The sequence below is a fragment of the Mobula birostris genome, chromosome 6 (genome assembly GCF_030028105.1).
Source record: "Mobula birostris isolate sMobBir1 chromosome 6, sMobBir1.hap1, whole genome shotgun sequence".
Taxonomy (NCBI): Eukaryota; Metazoa; Chordata; class Chondrichthyes; order Myliobatiformes; family Myliobatidae; genus Mobula; species Mobula birostris.
In genome coordinates this window covers 169683982-169706892 of record NC_092375.1, presented here as the reverse complement: position 1 = coordinate 169706892, position 22911 = coordinate 169683982, and the positions used below count along the sequence as shown (strand labels likewise).

The window sequence follows — 22911 nt, the reverse complement described above, 5'->3', positions numbered from 1 at the left end:
ATTTGATTTCATTTTTTTACTAACAGAGCTACCCCACTCCTTCTGCCTACCAGCCTGTCCTTTCGGCCTATTCTGTGCTGTATCTCAATAAAAAAAAAAATAAAGATCATCTACCTTATTCCATATACTATGTGCAATCAAACCTTCAGTCCTGTATTCATCACCCATTTTGATTTTGGTCCCATGTTACACTTCAACTCATCTCCCCCCTGCCCCCACTGCAATTTTGCCCTATCATCTGCCTATATCCTCTCTTTAGGATCTCCTCCCTATTCCTCCCTATGTTGTTGGAACCAATATGTACCATGACTCCCAGCAGCTTACTGTCCACCTCTACAATGTTGTGTGACCCGTTCCAAGACTTCCCTGACCCTGGTACCTGGGAGGCAACATGTCATCTGGGTGTCTCTTTCACATCCACAAAATTTCCTCTCTGCTCTTCCAACTATGGAATTCCCTATCACTACTGCACTCTTCTTCTCACCACCTCACCTACTGACCCACAGAGCCAGACTCGGTGCCAGAGACCTGACTGCTGTGGCTTTCCTCTGCTAGGTCATCTTCTCTTCCTCACCCCCCCCCCCCCGCCCCACCCCAACAGTATCCAAAGCAGTATACCCGTTGTTGAAGGGAACGGCCACAGGGCTACACTGCACTGGCTGCCTATCTCCTTTTCCCCTTCCTGACGGTCATCCAGGTATCTGTGTCCTACACCTTGGGTGCAACTACCTCCCTGTATGTCCTCTCAATCAACCCCTCAGCCTCCTGAATGATCCAGAGTAGATCCAGCTCCAGCTCCAATTCCTTAAAGTGATCTGAAAGATGGTGCGGCTGGATATACTTCTGCAGGTGTAGTCATCAGGGACACTGGATATCTCACTGACTTCACACATCCCAAAGGAGGGTAATTCTGCTAACCTGCCCGGCATCCCCATTACTCTAACTGCACAATAAGAAAGAAAAAATGAAAAATATCTCCCTACACCCTTCACCTCTGCTCGCCGAATCCCCTGAGCCAAAGCCTGAGCTAACTCTGGCCCATTCCCACAATGGCTGCTCCCAAAATGGCAACTCCACTTAAACCTAACTTCTTTTTATTGGCCCTTACCAAGTGCCTGATTATGCACAATCCAATGTCTCCTAAGGAACTGCTGTGCGCAGAATGTCCCGACTGCCCTCACTTTCTTCTTTTGACACACTCTCTCCTGCCATGCATTCCAATGTCTCCTCAGGAACTGTGGCGCACAGAATATCCCAATTGCCCTCGTTTGCTTCTTTTGAACTTTCTCTTCCACTATGCAATCCAACATCTCCACAGGAGATGGCTGTAGACCAGGACTGTTGACTGTCCTGTTTTAGTTGAAAAGGAGGAAGGACCCGGGGTGTAAGCTCATGTTTCATCATCTACGTCCTTTCTTTTTGCTTCATCTACGTCTCAAAATAATAGTCCTGCAAGTCACTTACCAGTGCGTGATTCAAGCTTATTTATAAAAGGGAGAAAGAAGACTAGGTATCAGTGAAGATGGAAAGAAAAACTGATTTTTTTTTTCTTAAAGAGACAAGATTATGAAATTGGTTACAATAAGGAGAAAGGGAAGAGACGGCAGAGTTATATAAAACAAGGGAGTAGCTGAAATTCTAAATACTAATGGAGTGTAGAAGTTGTATGGTTAGTGGAAGTTTAGTTTGTCCAATTGAATTGAGTTGGGAGATTAAAGAGAAAGTGTGTGAATTTGAACAGAAGAGGGTAAGGAGGAATCCTGGATGAAACGGATTAATTAATTATGTTAACTTGAACCATGGAATGAAGTGCATTGTATAATTGAAATCTCTTTTGACGGATAGCTACCAAAGATCCCCAGGAGACATATGAAGCTTGTCAGACTTATTTAGCTGAAGACTGATATTAAGCATGATTCAAGCTTATTTGTTCAGCATGTATTGTTAGCAATGTTTAATCAATGAATTTCTAGGTCATTGAATTTAGAGTGCCGTAGTCTCCGCTCTTGTGTACTTTTCCAGAAACCAGTGTTACGGCCAGAAGTCCAAATAAGGGTTCTTGAGAAGCAAGTTTCTTGAACCAAGTGTAGCTGATCGGAGCTTACGCCATTTTAAATCCTTCATGACTATTAGCATCCAATGTGGTAGAAATCAAGATTGACCAATACTTGACAGAAATTGTTCACTCATTCTGCAAACTTTCTATCAAAGGATGAATTTTAAACTCTGATACTCTGTTTGGTAGAGAATTGTAAGTCTGGATTTTGTTAAATTTTAACCAAGATTTTATCTCCGTGCCTGTTAGATCTGTTACATTTGCCAGTGAATTTCCGTCTATAGACTGGATCATTGTCAACTCAAACCACACCCTCCTGTCCACCCTTTTTGGAAAAATTAAAGTCATTAAACAATAATACATTTATTTAAAAGCATGTTACTAATAAATATGAAAGAAAACATATAACCTTTTCCTTAACCAGGTTGACATTGAATAGGCTTATTGAAATGACTAGGCTTATGGTAGATATGTTAGCTATGGTTGACAATACGTTCTCTGTTCAGGTTCCACTGAAATATAATGCAAGACTTTACGAAATTTTTATTTTCTTTATCTTTAAGATTATCTTTTTTAGTCTCTGCCATCAAACAACAGCTGAATGATTCTATGACTTAACTGTGTAAGGTTATAAAACAGATTGACCAGAACCATAAAATATAGGTCATGAAATATCTTCTAAGTATTTTAGCTGTGCTTACTGGTTCCAGAAGATAAACAATGCCACACAAAATTCAGAATTTTTTTTTATGTGTTTGCTTCATAGTGTTCCGTCAAGGAGATATAGGAACATGCTGGTATGCTGTATTGACTGGATCACTGGACGTTAAAGTTTCAGAAACGGCCAACCTTCAGGTGAAATAAAATGCTTTGTTACAACTGACCTGTTGTTCTTGGTTTTGGAATTAGAAAACCTTTGCCAATTTAGTTTACAAAACAATAACTTTAATATTAGAGTGATGCATGTACTATTCAGCAAAAAATTTTCAATTGACATTCACCATTATTGTAACATAAATAAAAGATATTCCAAATTTTCTAATATACCAGTCTTTACTGCTCAACTTGTTCTGGATGCTAATTACACTAATTTCATTTTCATAGTTCTTTGTCAGGATAATATTTCTTAATAACTTCAGCATTAGAGGTCTACTAAGTTTCCTGATCCTTGGTGATTACTTAGCAGAATGAGAATTCAGAAGGATCATTTGTTCCCCCTTCACTGAACAGTTTGCAGCACCTTTCCCCGCCTCCAGCTACTCGAGGTTCCAGTCTCTTGATACCTCTTTAAGAGTTTTCTATTCCTACCCTTGCATGCACTCCACCCCCACCTCTATCCTCAGCCCACCCTCATCCTCACAATCCCAGCTCCTGATTCCACCGAGACAAGAAAATCTACAGATGCTGGAAAACCAAGCAATGCACACAATGCTGAAGGAACTCAGCAGGCCAGGCAGCATCTATGGAAAAGAGTAAACTGTCGGCTGGACCCTTCATCAGAATATCATGATTCCATATCTCAACTTCTTACCTCTTAACAGAGTTGTGAAGTATTTGTGTTATGACTGTGGCTTCATGTTCACTTCCACTTGCTGTCTAAGTAATTCATGATGTCTGAAGCCCAGCATCAGGGCCTTTAGAACATTTCCGTTCACCTGCAGTAATCCCTCTTTACACTCCTTTCCATCATTCACACCATCCCCACTGCAAGGCTCCATCCTGCATTGCCCACATTCTTTCTCCTGTTCTTCCACCCTTCCCTTTGACTTGACCCACGAATCACCATGAGCAGGTTCACAAGCCCACAGAAGTACCCATAGTAGATCCTGAGTAATGAATTAAGATGACTTGCATTGTGAGAATGTATTAAACAGATTATTCAGTTTTTTTAAACTAAGGAATACTATGCCATTTTTCTCATTTTGTATTTTTTGATATTTCATCTTTGAAAGGATTCGGTCGTACTCTGTACCCTGGGAATTGGAACTGCTTTTGGAGAATCGATTCTCGACAACACGCCTCGACATGCAACGATTGTCACCAAGGAGTACAGTGAGCTCCTTCGTATTGAACAGAAAGATTTTAAAGCACTATGGGAGGTAAAACAGCATTTGCTACTTTAATTCAGAAGATGTCCTGTCATTCTGAATACTAAATTTAGTACGTATAAAGTTATATATGTAGCTTACATATCTCAAAGTGTGGATTTCCTTAAAAAATTTTACAAACTTCACAATAAGTAAGTTCAGCAGTGCAAATTTGCTGACATCTACCAGTTTAACAATATAGTAAAAATACCATCCCACCAAAGTCAGCTTAATTCCAGATCAATTTCAGAGAATGTGGTTTAATAATAATACTCCCAATTCAATCCATTTGTAAATAGGAGGAAGTGATGTCATCAAAATGCAGTTTTTTTTGTGTAGTGAACTTAATACAGGTCCATGTAGTTTTTTATTGTTGTGCTTTTGTTGGAATATTTGCAATTTACTTCAGTAGCAACAGGTAAACATAATTAATTTAATTTGGTATTGCAGATTTTGATTAACAAAAATGAGGAAACGTTGTTTCCACAAATGGGAAGCACGTTAAGATATAAACAATTAGCAAAAAAAAAAAGGATTGAGGGGAAAATTTGTTGGTAATGAAGAGGATGGCACTGCCTGAAAATGATGGCAGAATTAAATCTAGTAAGTTTTAAAATGTAATGCGGTACATACTTATAAAAGGGGGAAAAAAAGGTGTAGGTTCAGACCCAGAGAGTAGGATGACATTAACTACTTTAAAGCGTGTGGCACATGCATAATACCAAGTAATTTATGTAGGGGAAAATTAAGGACAAAGTTATCGTGACTGGCATGTTGCCTTCTGAAAGGCAGCGGAGGCTGTCTTCACTGAGCCCGTTGCACCTTTCTTAATGGTAGCATAGCAAAAGGGTTGGAAGGGTCACTGGAGAGATGGGCTCAGGTTCCACTCCTTTTTTTTTTCCGTGCAACGAATAGGAAGGTGTGAATAAAATGACCTCCTAAGGAAGGCAGGACAGCCACAAACCAAAAGAGGTAGACCACAAACCAAATCTTCCTGAATTCTCTGCCTGGGTGGAAATGCCCGAACCAACAATTTGCTGAAAATACTCATATGTGTGAGGCAGAGCCTAATGGAAAAAGAGACAAAAATATTCATGCCTAAATAAAGTATATGGACAGTCGTGCCAGCAGAGTCAGCAGAACAGAAAACTCCAATAATCAATTTACCCTGACCTTAAAAGGAAATGTACACTCCACACAGCCAACTTTATATCTCAAAGATAATGCTGGGAACTCTAGTCACTGTGTGAAGTCAGTGAAGTACATGACCTTACCCAGTACTTTGGAATAAAACCAATTTCTAAATAAAGTATAAAATAAAAAGCTCTTCTAAACAGATTTCCATTGGTTTTAATTCTGCTACCGGTCTCAAAGCACTAGGGACGTAAACTCTCTATGATGCACTGTTTTGCACAGAGCAGTTATTGGTGGAATGGGGCAGCCCCGTGTCAGAGAGGGACACTAGTAACTACAGATACGTAAGTGTTCCTTCACCTGCCAGATATTTGTATTTTTTAATTCCCAAATATTTTCATAATATGAGCGCAATTCCTAGGTTTTTAAAGTACTGTTTAAGTCGTTCTAGTGGTGTAAACTCAGCTGTGATTAATAACATTTAATGTAATGAAAACAAATGTGGACCATTAATTAAGCACCCATAAACCATTCAACTCTTGGTAACTAATGAATAAAAGAGAGACATCTCGATATCATAATTCACAGTGCAAATAATTTTCACATGACTGATTTCTAAATGCTAATTTAGAACTATGCATGCAAAACCTCTTCAAGCAAATTTACTCGGATGAGTAAATTAAATGAATGATCTCCACCTGGTCTTTGATACATGAAAGTAAACTACCAGCTACATTGACGTACCCGCTTAGTCTTGACATCAAAGATCAAAGCAGGAGGTTGTATTTGATTCCCGGTGAAAGGACCTAATAACTGCTCCTAGGTTTATCTAAGAATAGTATTCACTTGCTCTTCATGGGTTATTGATCACTGTGGTCCAATTGAAGTGAATGTAGGTAATTCTAGTCTATGAGAAGATTTTGCATCTTCAAACTTTTTTTGTTTAAGGAAGTTTGTATATGAAAATTATTCTTATAACATTATTTTAAATATATTATTAATTCTGTAAGCTAATGATAAATGTAGAGTGGGATTATATGAACTGGTATTAAATATAACAGGTAGATCCTTAAGCATGTGTATTGATGAATTGGACATTGATTTCTTTTCCTCATCATCGATGTGTTGTTATTTAACTCCTCTATTCTATGGTCTTGGGTTTCACCCGTTTGTCTGTTTTCTGAGTTATCATCTGGTCATTATGCAATGTGTTCTTTGAAATGTTTAATCTGTCCACATTGGAATGTAGCATAACTGAGTCTGGGAAACTTTGTGACAATAATATCTATCCCTGGACTAAATATATAATTATTTCATGGAAATGCTGTCTACCACTTAAAGTCATTACTGTAATGCTGGAAAAATGAAACTAACCATTGTGAGTATCTTTGAGCAATCACTTCTGTCAATTATTACATTAATTATTTTTAAAACTAGAGTATTTTCTTAATGGTAGCAGATGGGAAAACAATGATGTTTAAAGTGATCTATGTGCTCTTTTGTACAAGTTGCCTGAAAGTTATCATGTAAATGTAGCCTGCAGTTAAGGAGGCCAATTGTATGCTGGTATTTTATTACTGAAGGATTCAAGTGTAAAGCCAGAGATGTCATAGTGTTGAGAATACTTGCAAAGTACAGACTTGCCATACAGACTGGTTCCTGGGATGCTGGATTTACCACTTGAGAAACTAACAAGGCTAGGACCATTTTCTCCAGAATTTAGAAAAATTAGGCAATCTCATTAATGCTTTCAGAATTTTTATAGGGCTTAACTGGATAGATACAAGTAGGATATCTCCCTGGGCTTGGGAATGTTGGATGAGGGACTGTGATCACAGAATGAGGGAGACCATTTGTGAGTGAGATAGTTTAAGTAGGTCCTTAATGCAAAAGAAGGCTAATAAACTTCTGTATATGAATGAAATTAAGAGATGTAGAAGTAGTGCACAAAGTGCAATAGAGGTGGAAATCAGCTGTGACCTGATGAATGGTGATCAAAGCATAAATGCATGAAACCATTTCTTTCCCTACCTGTTCAACGTGAATGATCTTATTTTTGTTATGACTGAGATTTAATTTTGTGCATTCCTTCTAATGAACGCATTTCTAAATTATGATTATCTGTTGATCAGTATGGTAATAACTTCTCAGATTATTTTGGAAGGATATTGCTCACTTTCTTCAGCAATCTGTGGATAACTGCCCCTCTGGTAAAATTAATAAGTTACATTGATTAAACACTGATCTTGAAGCATATTGGGAGATGTTGTAGTCACAATGCATTTTTTTTTGCTGGTAGTCAATAATTAACTAATTGTTTTGAATCAGTTTCTAATCTTCAAAACGATGTTCCCCTTTCAGTAGCAGTGCACAACTGCCTTTAACAAAATGATGGGTAAGGTTAGTTCCTTATGCACCGAGGTAGAACAGTACCTGCAAATCTGAGTGGTGCATTCAAGGTGTAATCAGATGAAGCTTGATCAGTGATTAACCAGACATGTTATATTTACAGCATAGAACAGTACAGCACGGCATGAACCCTTCAGTCCACAACACTGTTCTGACCGATACAAGCCTATTCTATGATAAATCTATATCTTCCCTTCTATACAGCCCATAACCCTGTATTTTTCTTACATCTGTGTATCTACCTGAGTCTTTTAAATGCCCCTATTGTATCAGCCTCCATCACCATTCCCAACAGTGCATTCTGGGAACCCACCAGTATCTGTTTTTTTTAAAAAAACTACCTGTGACATCTCCCCTAAACTATCCAACACTCACTTTAAATGGATGCCCACTGATGTTGGCCATTGCCACCACAGGAAAAAGTTACTGGCTGTCCACTCTATCTGTGCTCTCATAATCTAATCAAGTTACCTCTCATCTTCCATCACTCAAAAGAGAAAAGCTGCAGCTTAACTACCTTGCCTCGTGAGATGTGAAATGTAATCCAGGCAGCAAAGATTCAAAGTACATTTACTATCAAACTGTGTACAGTATGCAGTATACAATCCTGGGATTCTTCTTCCCCATAGACAAACACAAAACAAAGCCATGAAACCCATTCAATGAAAAACATCAGACTCCCACCTCACACTCTTTCTTTTAAAACAAAAAGATTGCACCAACAGCAGCAAAAACATAGAAAATATCGACTATAGCTCAGCATTTAATACCATCATTCCCACAATCCTGATTGAGAAGTTGCAGAACCTGGGCCTCTGTACATCCTTCTGCATTTGAATCCTCGACTTCTTAACTGGAAGATCACAGTCTGTGCGGATTGGTGCTAACATCTCCTCTTTGCTGACGATCAACACTGGTGCACCTCGGGTGTGTGCTTAGCCCACTGCTCTACTCTCTCTATGCCCATAGCTGTGTGACTAGGCATAGCTCAAATACCATCTACATATTTGCTGATGATACAACCGTTGTTGGTAGAATCTCAGGTGGTGATGAGGGGACGTACAGGAGTGAGATATGCCAACTAGTGGAATGGTGCCACAGCAACAACCTGGCACTCAACATCAGTAAGATGAAAGAGCTGATTGTGGACTTCAGGAAGGGTAAGACAAAGGAACACACAGAGGGATCAGAAGTGGACAGAGTGAGCAGTTTCAAGTTCCTGGGTGTCAAGATCTCTGAGGATCTAACCTGGTCCCAACATATCGATGTAGTTATAAAGAAGGCCGGACAGCAGCTGTACTTTATTAGGAGTTTGAAGCGATTTGGCATGTTAACAAATACACTCAAAAACTTCTATAGTTGTACCATGGAGAGCATTCTGACAGGCTGCATCACTGTCTGGTATGGAGGGGCAACTGCACAGGACTGAAAGAAGCTGCAGAAGGTTGTAGATCTAGTCAGTTCCATCTTGGGTACTAGACTACAAAGTACCCAGAATATCTTTAGAGAGCGGTGTCTCAGAAAGATAGTGTCCTTTATTAAGGACCTCCAGCACCCAGGGTATGTCCTTTTCACACTGTTACCATCAGGTAGGAGGTGCAGAAACCTGAAGGCACACACTCAGCGATTCAGGAACAGCTTCTTCCTCTCTGCCATCCGATTCCTAAATGAACTTTGAAGCCTTGGACACTACCTCACTTTTTTAATATACCGTATTTCTGCTTTTGCACATTTTTTAATAATCTATTCAATATGTGTAATTTGTTTATTATTATGTTTTATTTATTATTTTTTTCTGTCTCTGCTAGATTATGTATTGCATTGAACTGCTGCTGCTAAGTTAACAAATTTCACATCACATGCTGGTAATAATAAATCTGATTCTGAAAAGGCATATTCAGTTCAGCTCGATGTTCGTTATCTGCAGGCTGTCCTGTTTTCAAAAACAGCAACAAAAAAAGGAGCAGCCAGAAACAAGAAACACATTATAACGTGAACTACAGAGTCCAATCCACAAACTGCATGAGTTAAACCTTGCCCAAGACCCAGAACTCCAGCGCGATTCTCCAACAGAGACCATTCATTTTTTCGGGAGGGGAGGGGAGGAGAGAGAGAAAGAGAGAGACTGTCATATATAGACACCTTCCTTTGGCAGCAGCAAGCAAGAAGCTGGTAGATGGAGCTGAACACCTGCTCACCTTGAAGATTTCAATCTTCCTTGGCACTTTGATCGGAGAGAAATGGAGTTGCTCGTTGGCTGGAGCTCCATCTCCAGGCTTCTTGGCCTCGAGGCCACGCACTTGGCTCGAAGCCTCACGGAAACTCCCTCGGACCGCCAGATCGCTCAATTGACCCGAAGACACTTCAAAATGTAGATCACAAGCTCCAACAGTAACAGAACCCCATTTCAAAGAAAATGAAGATGTGAAGGAAGTAGTTTTGTGAACTGTCTGGAGGATGTTGTCCCGGGCCACGTTATTCACTGGTGCCACCTTCTTCCGACCTTTCTCATATCTAGTAAATCTCCTCTGCACGCTCTCTAAAACTTCCACATCCTTCCTGTAATGAGGTGACCAGAATGAAACACAGAACTCCCAAGTGGGCCCTAAGAGTTTTACAACATCACCTTGCAGCTGTTCCTGTAATGAGGCGACCAGAATGAAACACAGAACTCCCAAGTGGGCCCTAAGAGTTCTACAACATCAGTTTGCAGCTGTTTTACGCAATGCCAAGATTAAGATTGGCTTTTTGTCACACAAGCACCAGATCATACTGTAAAATGCATTGTTTGTGTGTACTACCAGCACCCTCCGAGGATGTGCTGGGGGCAGCCTGCAAGTGTTACCATGCTTCTGGCTGCAATATAGCATGCCCACAACTTAGTAACCATAACCCGTATGTCTTTGAAGCACAGGAGGAAACCAGAGCACCCAGAAGAAACCCATGCTGCCATGGGGAGAACGTATAACATCCTTGCAGGTACTGGTGGGAATTAAACCCCAGTTACTGGCGCTGTAAAGCATTCTGCTAACTACTATGTGCCACTGGTAGGAAGTATGGGCTGCCACACAACTTCTCAAAAGTCTTTGAAAATAATAAAGCTTGAGCCTTTAAATGCATATGTAGCATCCAGTAATGTTTGACATTACTTGCAGAGTTGAAGCACTCAGATTGATATAGAGGAGCACATGAGTACGTACACACACACACACACACACACACACACACACACACACACACACACACACACACACACACGCGCGCGCGCACACACACACGCACCTTTAGACATCTGTTACTAATGAGGTAACTTGGAAGTTGTACAGTAATATTTGAAAGAGAGAAACTAGATGGGAGTTGATTATACTCCCACAGTAAATATTCTGGTGTCCTGGATATTGCACTTAGTGGAAACAGCAAGGGAATCCATAGCTAGATCCCTATGAACAGATTTCTTCAATCGGTGATGTCGCCTTCTCTTTCAGATGCCATTATTGCCAGTGACCAGTTCAAGGGAGGTATCTGCAAGATAGCTGTCTTTATGAACTTAATTTGGAGCAAGCAAACTTTAAATTACAGCACTGTTGCAACAGGATTCATGTAGTAGTTGAAATATCATCAATGCCCTTGTAATGGATTTTATTTATTTATTGAGATTAGTGCAGAATAGGCATTTCCAGCCCTTCAAGTTGCGACGCCCTGCAACCCTTGACTTAACCCTAGCCTAATCACAGGACAATTTACAATGGTCAATGAACTGGTACGTCTTTGGACTTGGGGAGGAAACCAGAGCACCCGCACAGTTACAGGGAGAACGTACAAACTCCTTACAGACAGCAGTGGGAATTGAACCCAGGTCACTGGTACTGTAAAGCATTGTGCTAACCACTACACTACAATACCACTCAGAATCTGTTATTTTAGATTATGAGGACAGTCAGTCCTCGTTTATTGTCATTTAGAAATGGATACATGCGTTAAGAAATGATACAATGTTCCTCCAGAGTGATATCACAGAAAAACAGGACAAACCAAAGACTAACACTGACAGAACCACATAATTATAACATATAGATACAGCAGTGCAAAGCAATACCATAATTTGATAAAGAGCAGACCATGGGAATGGTAGAAAAAGTCTCAAAGTTCCGATCGACTCCTGATAATCCCCGATAGCAGGCGGCAGAAGGGAGAAACTCTCCCTGCCGTAAACCTCCGGACGCTGACAACTGTCGATGCATTGGAAGCACCCGACCACAGCCGACTCCGAGTCCGTCCAAAACATTTGAGCCTCCGACCAGCCCTTTGACACCGAGCACCATCCCTGCCGAGTGCTTCGACCCCGTCCCGGCCACTGAGCAACAAGCAAAGCCGAGGATTCGGGGCCTTCCCCTCCAGAGATTCTGGATCACACAGTAGCAGTGGCAGCGAAAAAGGCATTTCAGAAGTTTCTCCAGATGTCTCCATCAAATCAGGATTGTGCACGGCACCCTACTTGACAGATTACAGATATCATTCACCGGAGTGGCCACGCAAACTGCATCGCGCCGCCATCTTCTCCTACTTAAGGGAATTACAGAAATATGTACTGCATTTACAATCTAAAGCCTGCAGAGATTTCTAAATAACAGTTATAATTTAGTCAAAAACAAGAGAAAACCTGCAGATGCTGGAAATCCAAGCAACACACACAAAATGCTGGAGGAACTCAGCAGGCCAGGCAGTGCTTATGGGGAGAAAAATACAGTTGACATTTCGGGCTGAGACCCTGCGTCAGGACTGGAGAAAAAAAGATAAGGAGTCAGAGTAAGAAGGCGAAAGAGTACGAAACACAGGGTGAGAGCAGAAACCGGGGTGAAGGGGTGAAGTAAAGAGCTGGGAAGTTGATTGGTGAAAGAGATACAGGGCTGGAGAAGGGGGAATCTGGTGGGAGAGGACAGAAGGTCATGGAAGGAAGAAAAGGGGAGGGAGCACCAGAGAGAGGTGATGGGCAGGTAATCAAATAAGGTGAGAGAAGGAAAGGGGAATAGGGGAATGGTGAAGTTGGCGGGGGGGGGGTGTGGCATTACCGGAAGTTTGAGAATTCGATGTTCATGCCATCAGGTTGGAGGCTACCTAGGCGGAATATAAGGTGTTTCTCCTCCAACCTGACTTGTTGCCTCATCATGACTGTAGAGGAGGCCATGGACCGACATGTTAGAATGGGAATGGGAAGTGGAATTAAAATGGCTGGCCACTGGGAGATCCCACTTCCTCTGGCGGACGGAGCGTGGGCGCTTGGAAAAGCAGTCTCCCAATCTATGTCAGGTCTCACCGATTATACAGGAGGCCACACCTGGAGCATCATGTACAGTAGATGACCCCAACAGACATACAGGTAACCTGTCTCCTCACCTGCAAGGACTGCTTGGGGCCCTGAATGGTAGTGAAGGGAGGAGGTGTAGGGGGAGGTCAGAGCCAAATGCAGCAGAGGTGGAGGAATAGAGAGAATAGGATGCCCCCCTTCACCATTCACCATTCCCTACTCCCTTTCCCCCCTCTCTCACATCTCCTTGCCTGCCTATCACCTCCCTCTTGTGCTCCTCCCCTTTTCTTTTTTCCATGACCTTCTGTCCCCTCCTATCAGATTTCCCCTCCTCCAGTCCTGTATCTCTTTCACCAATCAACTTTCCAGCTCCTTTCTTCACCCCCACCCCCGCTTTCACCGATCACCTTGTGTTTCTTCCACTGCTTCCCCCACCTTCTGAGTCTGACTTCTCATCTTTTTTTTCTCCAGTCCTGATGGAGGATCTTGGCCCAAAACATTGACTATGCTCTTTTCCGTAGATACTGCCTGGCCTGCTGAGTTCCTCCAGCATTTTGTGTGTGTTGCTTTCTCTTGTTTGTGATTGGACTTGACAGGAGGCTGATAGATTCTTAATTAGTCAGGGTGTCAAAGGTTAGAGGGAGAGGGCTGGTGAATGGGATAGAGAGCGATAACAAATCAGCCATACTGGGATGATGGAGCAGACTCGATGGGCCGAATTACCTAATTCTGGTCCTATGGTCTTATAATTTTAAAGTCTGTCACGAGCCTTGTGGCCCATCAGGCCAGTGCTTATGCCAGTTTCCATGGCGTGAAGCGACTAAAAGTATGAGACTTCCCTCCCCCCCCCCACCCCGAATAGGACACCAGTCTATCGTGAGGTTAACCCCCAGCATTTTTGCCGGCACCCATTCTCAGCTGGATAGACTGGAGCATTGTGTGGTCAGGTGCTTTGCTCAAGGACACACACACTGCCTCGGCCAAGGCTCGAACCCATGACCTTCAGATCGTTAGTCCAACGCCCTAACCACTTGGCCATGCGCCACATGGTCTTGTAATATACAGGAAATCAGGGCCATGCACTGAAACAAGGAACACCCTCCTCTCTCATGTCATTTTCAAAATGTGGTGAAGACCCATACAAAAAAAAACTTTACCTGCTTTTTGGATCTTTTTTGGTTGTAAAGCATTGGATTGTGAAAACCAGGTCCACTGTATCATTATGACATCCAGTTTATGACCTTACCTTGCTGTACCTGATTCACATTTACAACTGGCAACTGCCAGGACACATTGGAAAACTAGTGCAGAAAATGGTGTTGTGAGAACTCTGGAGAAAGTGAGGTATTTTCTATTGTGAGTACTATTTTTCTGGCTAGGCATGTTGTCTTTGTCACTTGATAAGTGATTGGCAATCAGACCGTGCTGCCCCACTGAAGCAAAATGTCTTTTCAGATAAAATTTCACTACGCCAGTCTGGATGTGTTTGTAATTGCTGTGCAATAACTGTAATGTTCACTGATAAGAAGAGGAATGAAAATATTTAATAGTCATAGGGAAGTACAGCACAGAAACAGGCTCTTCATCCAATCTCGCGCAAGCTGAAACCAATGGAACTGCCTCCTCCCATCGACCTGTACCAGGACCACAGCCCTCCATTTCTCTACTATCCATTTCACTTAAACATTGAAATCGAGTTCGCATGCACCACTATAAATTTCACTTAAGCGCTGAAATTGAACTTGCATGCACCACTTATGCTGGCAGTTCAATCCACACTCTCAAACCCCTCTGAATGAAGAAGTTTCCCTGAAACTTCTCACCTTTCACCCTTAACCCATGACCACTAGTTGTAGTCTCCCCCACCCCCCCCAACCTCAGTGGAAAACACCTGCTTGCATCGACCCTATCTATACCCCTCAAAATTTTGTATACCGTTATCAAATCTCTTCTCAATTTTCCACGTTCTAAAAGAATGCAGTCCTAACCTATTCAATCTTTCTCATAATTCAAATCCTCCAGACCTGGCAACATCTTTGTAGGTTTTCCCTGCACTCTTTCAACCTTGTTATGTTAATTCATTTTGGTAAAAGGAACAATAGTGCAGACTATTATCTAAATGGGGAGAAGGTGCAGAGGGACTTGGGAGTCCTCATGGAAGACTCCCAGAAGGTTCATTTACAGGTTGAGTCTGTAGTAAAGAAGGCAAATGCAATGTTGACATTTATTTCAAGGGGAATAGAATATAAAAGCAAGGAGATAATGCTGAGTCTTTATAAGACACTAGTCAGGCCGCACTTGGAGAATTGTCAACAGTTTTGGGCCCCGTATCTCAGAAGGGATCTGTTGTCATTGGAGAGAGTCCAGAGGTGGTTGACATGGTTGATTCCAGGAAAGAAGAGGTTAACATGTGAAGCATGTTTGGCAGCTTTGGACCTTGCACTCACTGGAATTTAGAAGAATAGAGGGAATCTTATTGAAACTTACTGAATGTTGGAAGGACTAGATAAGGTGGATGTGGAGAGGATGTTTCCTATGGTTGAGGGTATCCAGAACTAGAGGGTACAAAATTCAAAATTGATGGGTGTCCTTTTAGAACAGGGGTAAGGAGGATTTCTTTAGCCAGAAAGTAGTGAACCTGTGGAATGCTCTGCCACAAACTGCAGTGGAGGCCAAGTCCATGGGTATATTTAAGACGGAAGTGGATCATTTCCTGATCGGTCAGGGCATCAAAGGATATGGTGAGAAGGCAGGTGTATGGGGTTGAGTATGATCCGAGATCAGCCATGATGGAATGGTGGAGCAGACTCGATGGGCTGAATGGCCTAATTCTGCTCCTATGTCTATGGCCTTATGGTCTTGTTCACACTTTTTCTGTAGGTCGGTGACCAAAACTTCATACAATACTCCAAATTGGGGCTGGCCAATGTCTTGCACTTCAACATAATATCCCATTTCCTGTACTCAATACATTGATTTATGAAAGCCAATGTGCCAGAAGCTTTCTCTATGACTCTCTCTGCCTGTGACACCACTTTCAATGAATTAAGTACCTGCATTCCCAGATCCTTTTGTTCTACAGCACTCCTCAGTGCCCTATCATTCACTGTGTAAGAGCTACGCTAGTTGGTCCTACCAAAGTGCAAAACCTTGCACTTGTCTGCATTAAATTCCATCTGCCATTTTTCAGCTTATTTTTCCAGCTGATGCAGTACCCTCTGCGAGTCATGATAGCCTTACTCACCATTCAGTATACTTTATACTTTATTGTCACCAAGCAATTGATACGAGAATGTACAATCATCACAGCGATATTTGATTCTGCGCTTCACGCTCCCTGGAGTACAAATCGGTAGTAAATATTAAAAATTTAAATTATAAATCATAAATAGAAAATAGAAAAGGGAAAGTAAGGTAGTGCAAAAAAACCGAGAGGCAGGTCCAGATATTTGGAGGGTATGGCCCAGATCCAGTTCAGCATCTGTTCAGCAGTCTTATCACAGTTGGAAAGAAGCTGTTCCCAAATCTGGCCGTACAAGTCTTCAAGCTCCTTCTCCTGGAGGGAAGAGGGACGAAAAGTGTGTTGGCTGGGTGGGTTGTGTCCTTGATTATCCTGGCAGCACTGCTACGACAGCGTGCGGTGTAAAGTGAGTCCAAAGACGGAAGATTGGTTTGTGTGATGTGCTGGGCTGTGTTCACGATCTTCTGCAGCTTCTTCCGGCCTTGGACAGGACAACTTCCATACCAGGTTGTGATGCACCCTAGTGTTTTCTGCAAATTTGCTGATCCTTTTTTGTTTGCTATCTCTATCAATGATCATTGCTCAAGATGACAAATAACAATGGACCCAGCGCCGATGTCTGCAGCACACCACAAGCTACAGGCCTCCAGCCCTCCACTACCACTCTCTGGCTTCTCCCACAAAGTCAATGTCTAATCCATTTTACTACCTCACTCTGAATGCTGGAAAGAAAGAAACATGTAAGAAGGAACTGTTTTAGTATCCACTCAAGGAGAGAATTTGCACCCGTTATCTGAGTTTTCATTACAGTTACTGTTAACATGGACGTAGAAATAGGCTATTTTTTCCCTTGTGCCTGCTCTGCTATTCGATGGGATCTTGTCTGATCTTTTACCTCAGTACCTCTTCATTGCAATTCCAACACATCCCTTGATTCCTTTAATATTAAAACAACATTTTCAATATTTTCAGCAACTTGTAGTCCACAGTTCTCTTAGGTAGAGAATTCCAGTGATTTGCTATTTTCTGGATAAAGTTGTAAAATTTCAACTCAGTAAATTCAGTTCGCATTACAATATTTTAAAATGCCTCAAACAAATCCATCTACTTGTCCATTGTCTCTCAGGAGAATCATCGACTACAAGAAATGCATTCCACTTTCACGGTTGAACAGACCCTTGACAAATGCAGTTTCTTTCAAATGAGGCATTGATTATAACCTCATTACTGATTCTTTCCCCAGTTGGATGTTTGTGTTCTAGTTTGAATGCGCTTGAGAGCCTGTAATCTGTAGCAATACTGACCCCTAGTGGTTACCGGGGTTTGCTGAATCTGGGTCATCCTGGCTGGAGTACTGAGGGGTCTGCATGTCCATGCTGTGAACATGACCATTAAGATCAGCGAGGAAGCATTACAGGAGTTAGAGGTGTAGGCTGGAAAAAGAGCAAGTTTGATTGGAACATGAACAACTTGCAATGGTATGATTATTGAATGTCCCCAATGGCTATTACTAAGCTGAAACAAGCAAGCAGTTTAGAACTGTAATTCATTTGTGTTTCTAAATTAATCAGTGGAAGTTGTAATAATTGGAACAAAGCTTTTGCTTTAAATCTTAGCTTTTGGAAATTTTACTTAGTTTTTATAGATTGCTCTCTGTTGCAGCCTATTTTCTGTTTATCTTTAAAGTGAATGAGCACAAACACTTGTTTGCGGATTTACGGGTAACTAATTGAATTTTCTTTGCATCATGTTGATTACCATCTTGTTGCAAAAATATTTCATTTTTAATGGACCTGTATAAGCAATTCTTAGGCAAATTCTCATTGGGCAATTTTCTATATTCAACTAGGATTGAAAAGCAGGGAAATATTGTAGAATGTCTAGAAATGAATGTTTCAAACTATGCAATTATGATTAAAGGATTATTGATAACTTGAAATCCTTTTAACACTACGATTAAATTCAGAATGGATCAAGCCAAATCTCAATTTGCATATCAGGTACTTTAATAGGATGAAGTGATATTGCTTCTGTATGGGATTTCTGTCCTGTTCAGTGACTGGCACTTTCAGTACCTCGTTTTAACAGGGAAACTGCCCCTGGCACTTCATAGAAGCATGATAAAAGATTGATTGATTACCACAAGTTTCATCAAAGATTTGGTGCTTGAATGATGGCCTTAAAGGCAGATGTAAAGAGGGGATTACTCAGATAGATCTAGACTGCACATTTGTCACCTAGAGATAACTGAGAATTTGTATTAGAGTTGTGGAATAAAGGGAAGACGTAATTGTTTGAAGGCCATAGATGGCTCCAACAAAAGGTTGAAAAGGTAAAAATCCAGGCCACTGTGGGGAACAGGCTAGTGATGCATTTTATTGGTTTATATGTGCCTATAGACCAATAAGATAAGAGAATAATACTCCCCAGGGCCCTGCCATTCACTGTCTATGTTCCAGTCTGGCTTAATTTCCCAAAATGCGTCACTTTGTACTTGTCTGAGTATCTGCCAATCCCTTGTCAACGCACTCTGTTGATCTAGATCCCACTAGTTTTGGTGTCATTTGCAAACATGCCAATGCACCTACATCTTCTTCCAATCATTTTTGTATACGATGGACAATAAATAACACAGCACGCCACTGGTTACAGGACTTAAATCTGAAAAGCAGTCCTGCACTACCACTCTCTCCTCATACAACCTATCCAGTTTTAATCCAGTTTGCCATCTTGCCTTGGATTCATGTATTCCCACTTTCTGGACCAGTTACAGAATAACATTTGCACAATTCCTTTTAGTTGCACAACTATCCAAAGGATTTTTCTAACTCTGCAGACAAAGCATAGTCTTTCAAACAAAAAAATTTGACTTTCCGTTATCAAATGAGTCATCTGGATAACCCTGTAGCAATGGTGTACTGTAACAAATTGCTGGAACAACTATCAGTTTAATGATCCATTGAGGTTTGCGTTACAATTGTTCTCTCAGTACTTCAATATAACAGAACTTTATTTGCTGTTTCACACCAGCAGCAATAGATATGAAATTGAGTCAGATTTTTATAAATTATCAACGAAATTTATTAACCTCTACTCAAAAACATCGAAAAGTAAACAAACGACTAACTTAAACCGAGGTTAACAGTGTTATGCATCTATAGTTCTCAGTCAAACTTAAAAACAATTCTTAACAGATCTTACTTATGTATAGTCTTAAGGTGGTAGTTTAATAAGTCCATATGATTCATAAAGTAAGTGAGAGGAGAGGCTTTCCAAACCAGCGAGCAATTCCTGAAGCATAGATGAAACTGCGGATGCAGATTCCAGCCGAGAAATACCTTTTTCCGAAGATACTACAAGGAATGAGTTTTCTCAAAGTAACTGACCTTTCTCTGAAGGTGGTCATCACACAACACCCGAGACCGTGCAGGGGTTAACAACAATGCAAGTGTCCCCAGCTTTTTGAACGTTCGCTTTACGAAACCTCACTGTTACGAAAGACCTACATTAGTACCCTATTTTCACTAACAGAAGGTGTTTTCACTGTTACGAAAAAAGCAGTGCGCAAAAGAAATCAGCGCGCGATAAAAAGCAGCACGCATGCCGAACAGTCGCTCTCCCCCGGATTCGGAACTGCATTCTAGCCGGCATTGCTTAAACACGTGCCTGTGAGCAGCCGTTTGCAAAATGAGTTTTATGGTATTGGAAAAACCTGAAAGAGTTCGTAAGGGTGTTACACTTAACGTAAAACTAGACATAATTAAACGTTTTGATCATGGTGAACGAAGTAAGGACTAAGTGAGTTTGGCTTGTGGAAGCTGACGAAGATGATGTTGAAGAGGTTTTGGCATCCCGTGACCAAGAACTGATAGATGAAGAGCTGATGCAATTGGAAGAGGAAAGGATAACAATGGAAACCGAATGAGTAATGATAAAGTACGACTTTAATTTTGAAAGGGTATGTCGGTTTAGGGGATATTTGCAGGATGGTTTGAGTGCTTACAAAGAACTGTATGATAGAAAAATGCACGAGGCTCAGCAGTGAAGCAAGCCTTCCACAGCAGACGACGAACCTCGACCTTTGATGTCGAGGCGGGCAGTGATAGGAGAAGATGAGCTGCCTGCCCTAATGGAAACAGACAACGAGATGACACCCCAGTGTCCTACCACCCCAACACCCAGGTCGTGGACAGATACCGATTCGCGGACAATGCAGCAGTAGCCGGGAGACACACAGCACATCTTTAAGAAAAAAGCTGAAATAAACATGTTAATTAATTAGGTGCCGTCTGACATGTAATTGTCGGCCCAAATCAGAGGCGATGCAATCGGCTCTGATTTGGGCCGACAATTACATGTCAGACGGCACCTAATTAATTAACATGTTTATTTCAGCTTTTTTCTTAAAGATGTGCTGTGTGCCTCCCGGCTACCTCTGGACCCCTGCAGCCTTCGTGGTAATGTATCGCTCGGCGGCCTGGAGGGAGGGGGCCACTGCACCACCCCAACCTGTGACTCAGCCTAACACACCATCATCAGTGTGCTTGGCACTGTCTTCCCAATTCCGGTAAGTGATACTGCACCGTACATACATTATTTCTACTTTATATCGGCTGTGTATTTTTACGTGTTATTTGGTATAATTTGGCAGCTTTATAGCTTAAAAGTTACTGGAGAGAGTGCTTTTGCCAACAGCGCTTGCGTGAGATTTTCTGCCGAGAGCACTTGCGTCATGTTTTTGCCAACAGCGCTTGCGTGAGATTTTCGCTACGGAGAACAGTTCAGGCAATGATTGTGGAAAAGTATTTCTACTTTATATAAGTTGTGTATTTATTATATCATTCCTGCTTTTACTATATGTTACTGTTATTTTAGGTTTTATGTGGTATTTGGCATGATTTGGTAGGTTATTTTTGGGTCTGCGAACGCTTACAAAATTTTCCCATATAAATAAATGGTAATTGCTTCTTCGCTTTACGACATTCCGGCTTATGAACCGTTTCATAGGAACGCTGTACCGTTGGATGGCGGGGGAAACCTGTACCCATATGGGCTGTACCAGATGTCAGTCACAGAACGCCGTTGATTTCTACCCAACTCTTTCGGTTTGTCCAAAAGCTGGAAAATCTTCACTCTTGCTCTCTCTCGACACACTCTCTCTCTCTCTCCTTCTCCGATTTTGTAACCACCGACTGATTCCCTACAAAAGCACCTACGCAACAAACTGCCATTTCCCTTTTATACCAGATGGAACCTGACATAATGCTCACGAGAAAATAACATCTTGCTCACGAGACAAGTAACATTGCATTGTAGCAAAAGTGAGAATCTCTGGTTTTCTTTGATTTTCTCAATAGTCTTTGCCTACCCTGGAGCTTCGGGGTTTATTTTCTCAATTCTCTTTGCCTAACTGGACCTTTAGTTTCTTTTTGAACATGCAATTGATCGCATTCCTCTGATATTTTTAAATGCCCTTTTATATGTGACGAGAATACACATAGATAAGATGTTAGCTGTCCTGTGTGATCAGCAGTTGGTCTGCCACCTGTCCTCAGGGGGGAAGGAGAGATAAGGAACAATGAAGCAGCATGTGGAGATGTTAATGAAGGAGCCATCAGTCTGGGTATTGCCAAGATCGGCTCCCCCTTTGAACCCTGAACTGTTTGAAGTGATGGACAGGCGATACCCCAGCAGGGGGATAAAAAGGGACTGGTTCGCTAAGGCGAGGGACACACGACACCCGAGGTAACGAGACCCTGGAAGCAGTGCGCCTCTCACGAGTCGGTGGGAAGTACCGGACAACGCACAGGGTGGAAAGTTACGATCAGCGGGAACCCGGTGTGTGTCCGCCCTTGCTTGGGTGCCGGGTTCACTGCAGAGGATCGACCGCATCTGGAGGAGGGGTCACAGTCGGTGACCTCAGGTGACATCACCAAGGACCTGCCCAAAAAGCTGCTTGTGAGCCATATCGCCGGTCTGTGAGTGGAAGCCATGTTTGAATGATCAGTCGTTCCCGTTCTATCTCTCTCTCTCTCCCCACATTGTCCATCGCCATGGCAACGATTACTGCGAACTGAACTAAATTGGACTGAACTTTTGTGTCACTTTGAAATTTGGTCATTTACCCCTAGACAACGATAGAGCTTGATTGATCCTGTTATCTTAATTCTGTGCACATGTGTGTTTATCATTGCTGAACTGTTGCATTTATTATCCTTTCGATTACTGTGTTGCTTGTTTCTTTAATAAAACTTTCTTAGTTCCAGTAATCCAGACTCCAACTGAGTGATCCATTTCTGCTGGTTTGGCAACCCAGTTACGGGGTACATAATATGTGTTTTAAGAAAGTAAGTCAACCCTTTCAAAAGTAAGTCTGCCCTTTTGAATCTGATCTGTTCCATTTTATTAAACGAGACCAGGTACAAACCACACAGGATCTGTGATCTGATGTGAATTTCAACTTTTTTAAAGTTTTTAATCTGAAAACCTTTTGTGGTGGAGTTGATGGGCAAAGTTCACCTCGTTGAAAGAGGTGTAATTAAGTTCTTAACAGCACACTATAAGTATAATTACTGTTCAAACAAATACTTCATTTGTTGATATGAGAATTCTTCAATCTGGTTTCTGAGCCACATACATTACATGGCAAATTCTGGGTGCAATAGTTTCCCTACAGAAA

At 41.6% G+C, this 22911-nt stretch overlaps 1 protein-coding gene across 7 annotated transcripts in view; it reads left to right on the top strand.

Annotated features, from left to right (window-relative positions):
* rapgef4a (Rap guanine nucleotide exchange factor 4a) overlaps positions 1-22911 on the top strand; it is a 304993-nt gene that overhangs the window by 53502 nt on the left and 228580 nt on the right. For 6 of the 7 annotated variants that reach the window (XM_072261862.1, XM_072261861.1, XM_072261860.1 and 3 more), the window contains exons 3-4: positions 2823-2911; positions 4009-4155. In XM_072261862.1, the coding sequence (XP_072117963.1) occupies positions 2823-2911; positions 4009-4155 (236 nt within the window). Of the gene's footprint in view, positions 1-2822; positions 2912-4008; positions 4156-5598; positions 5622-22911 lie in introns of those variants that run through there. The other variant, XM_072261867.1, reaches the window with a different exon arrangement.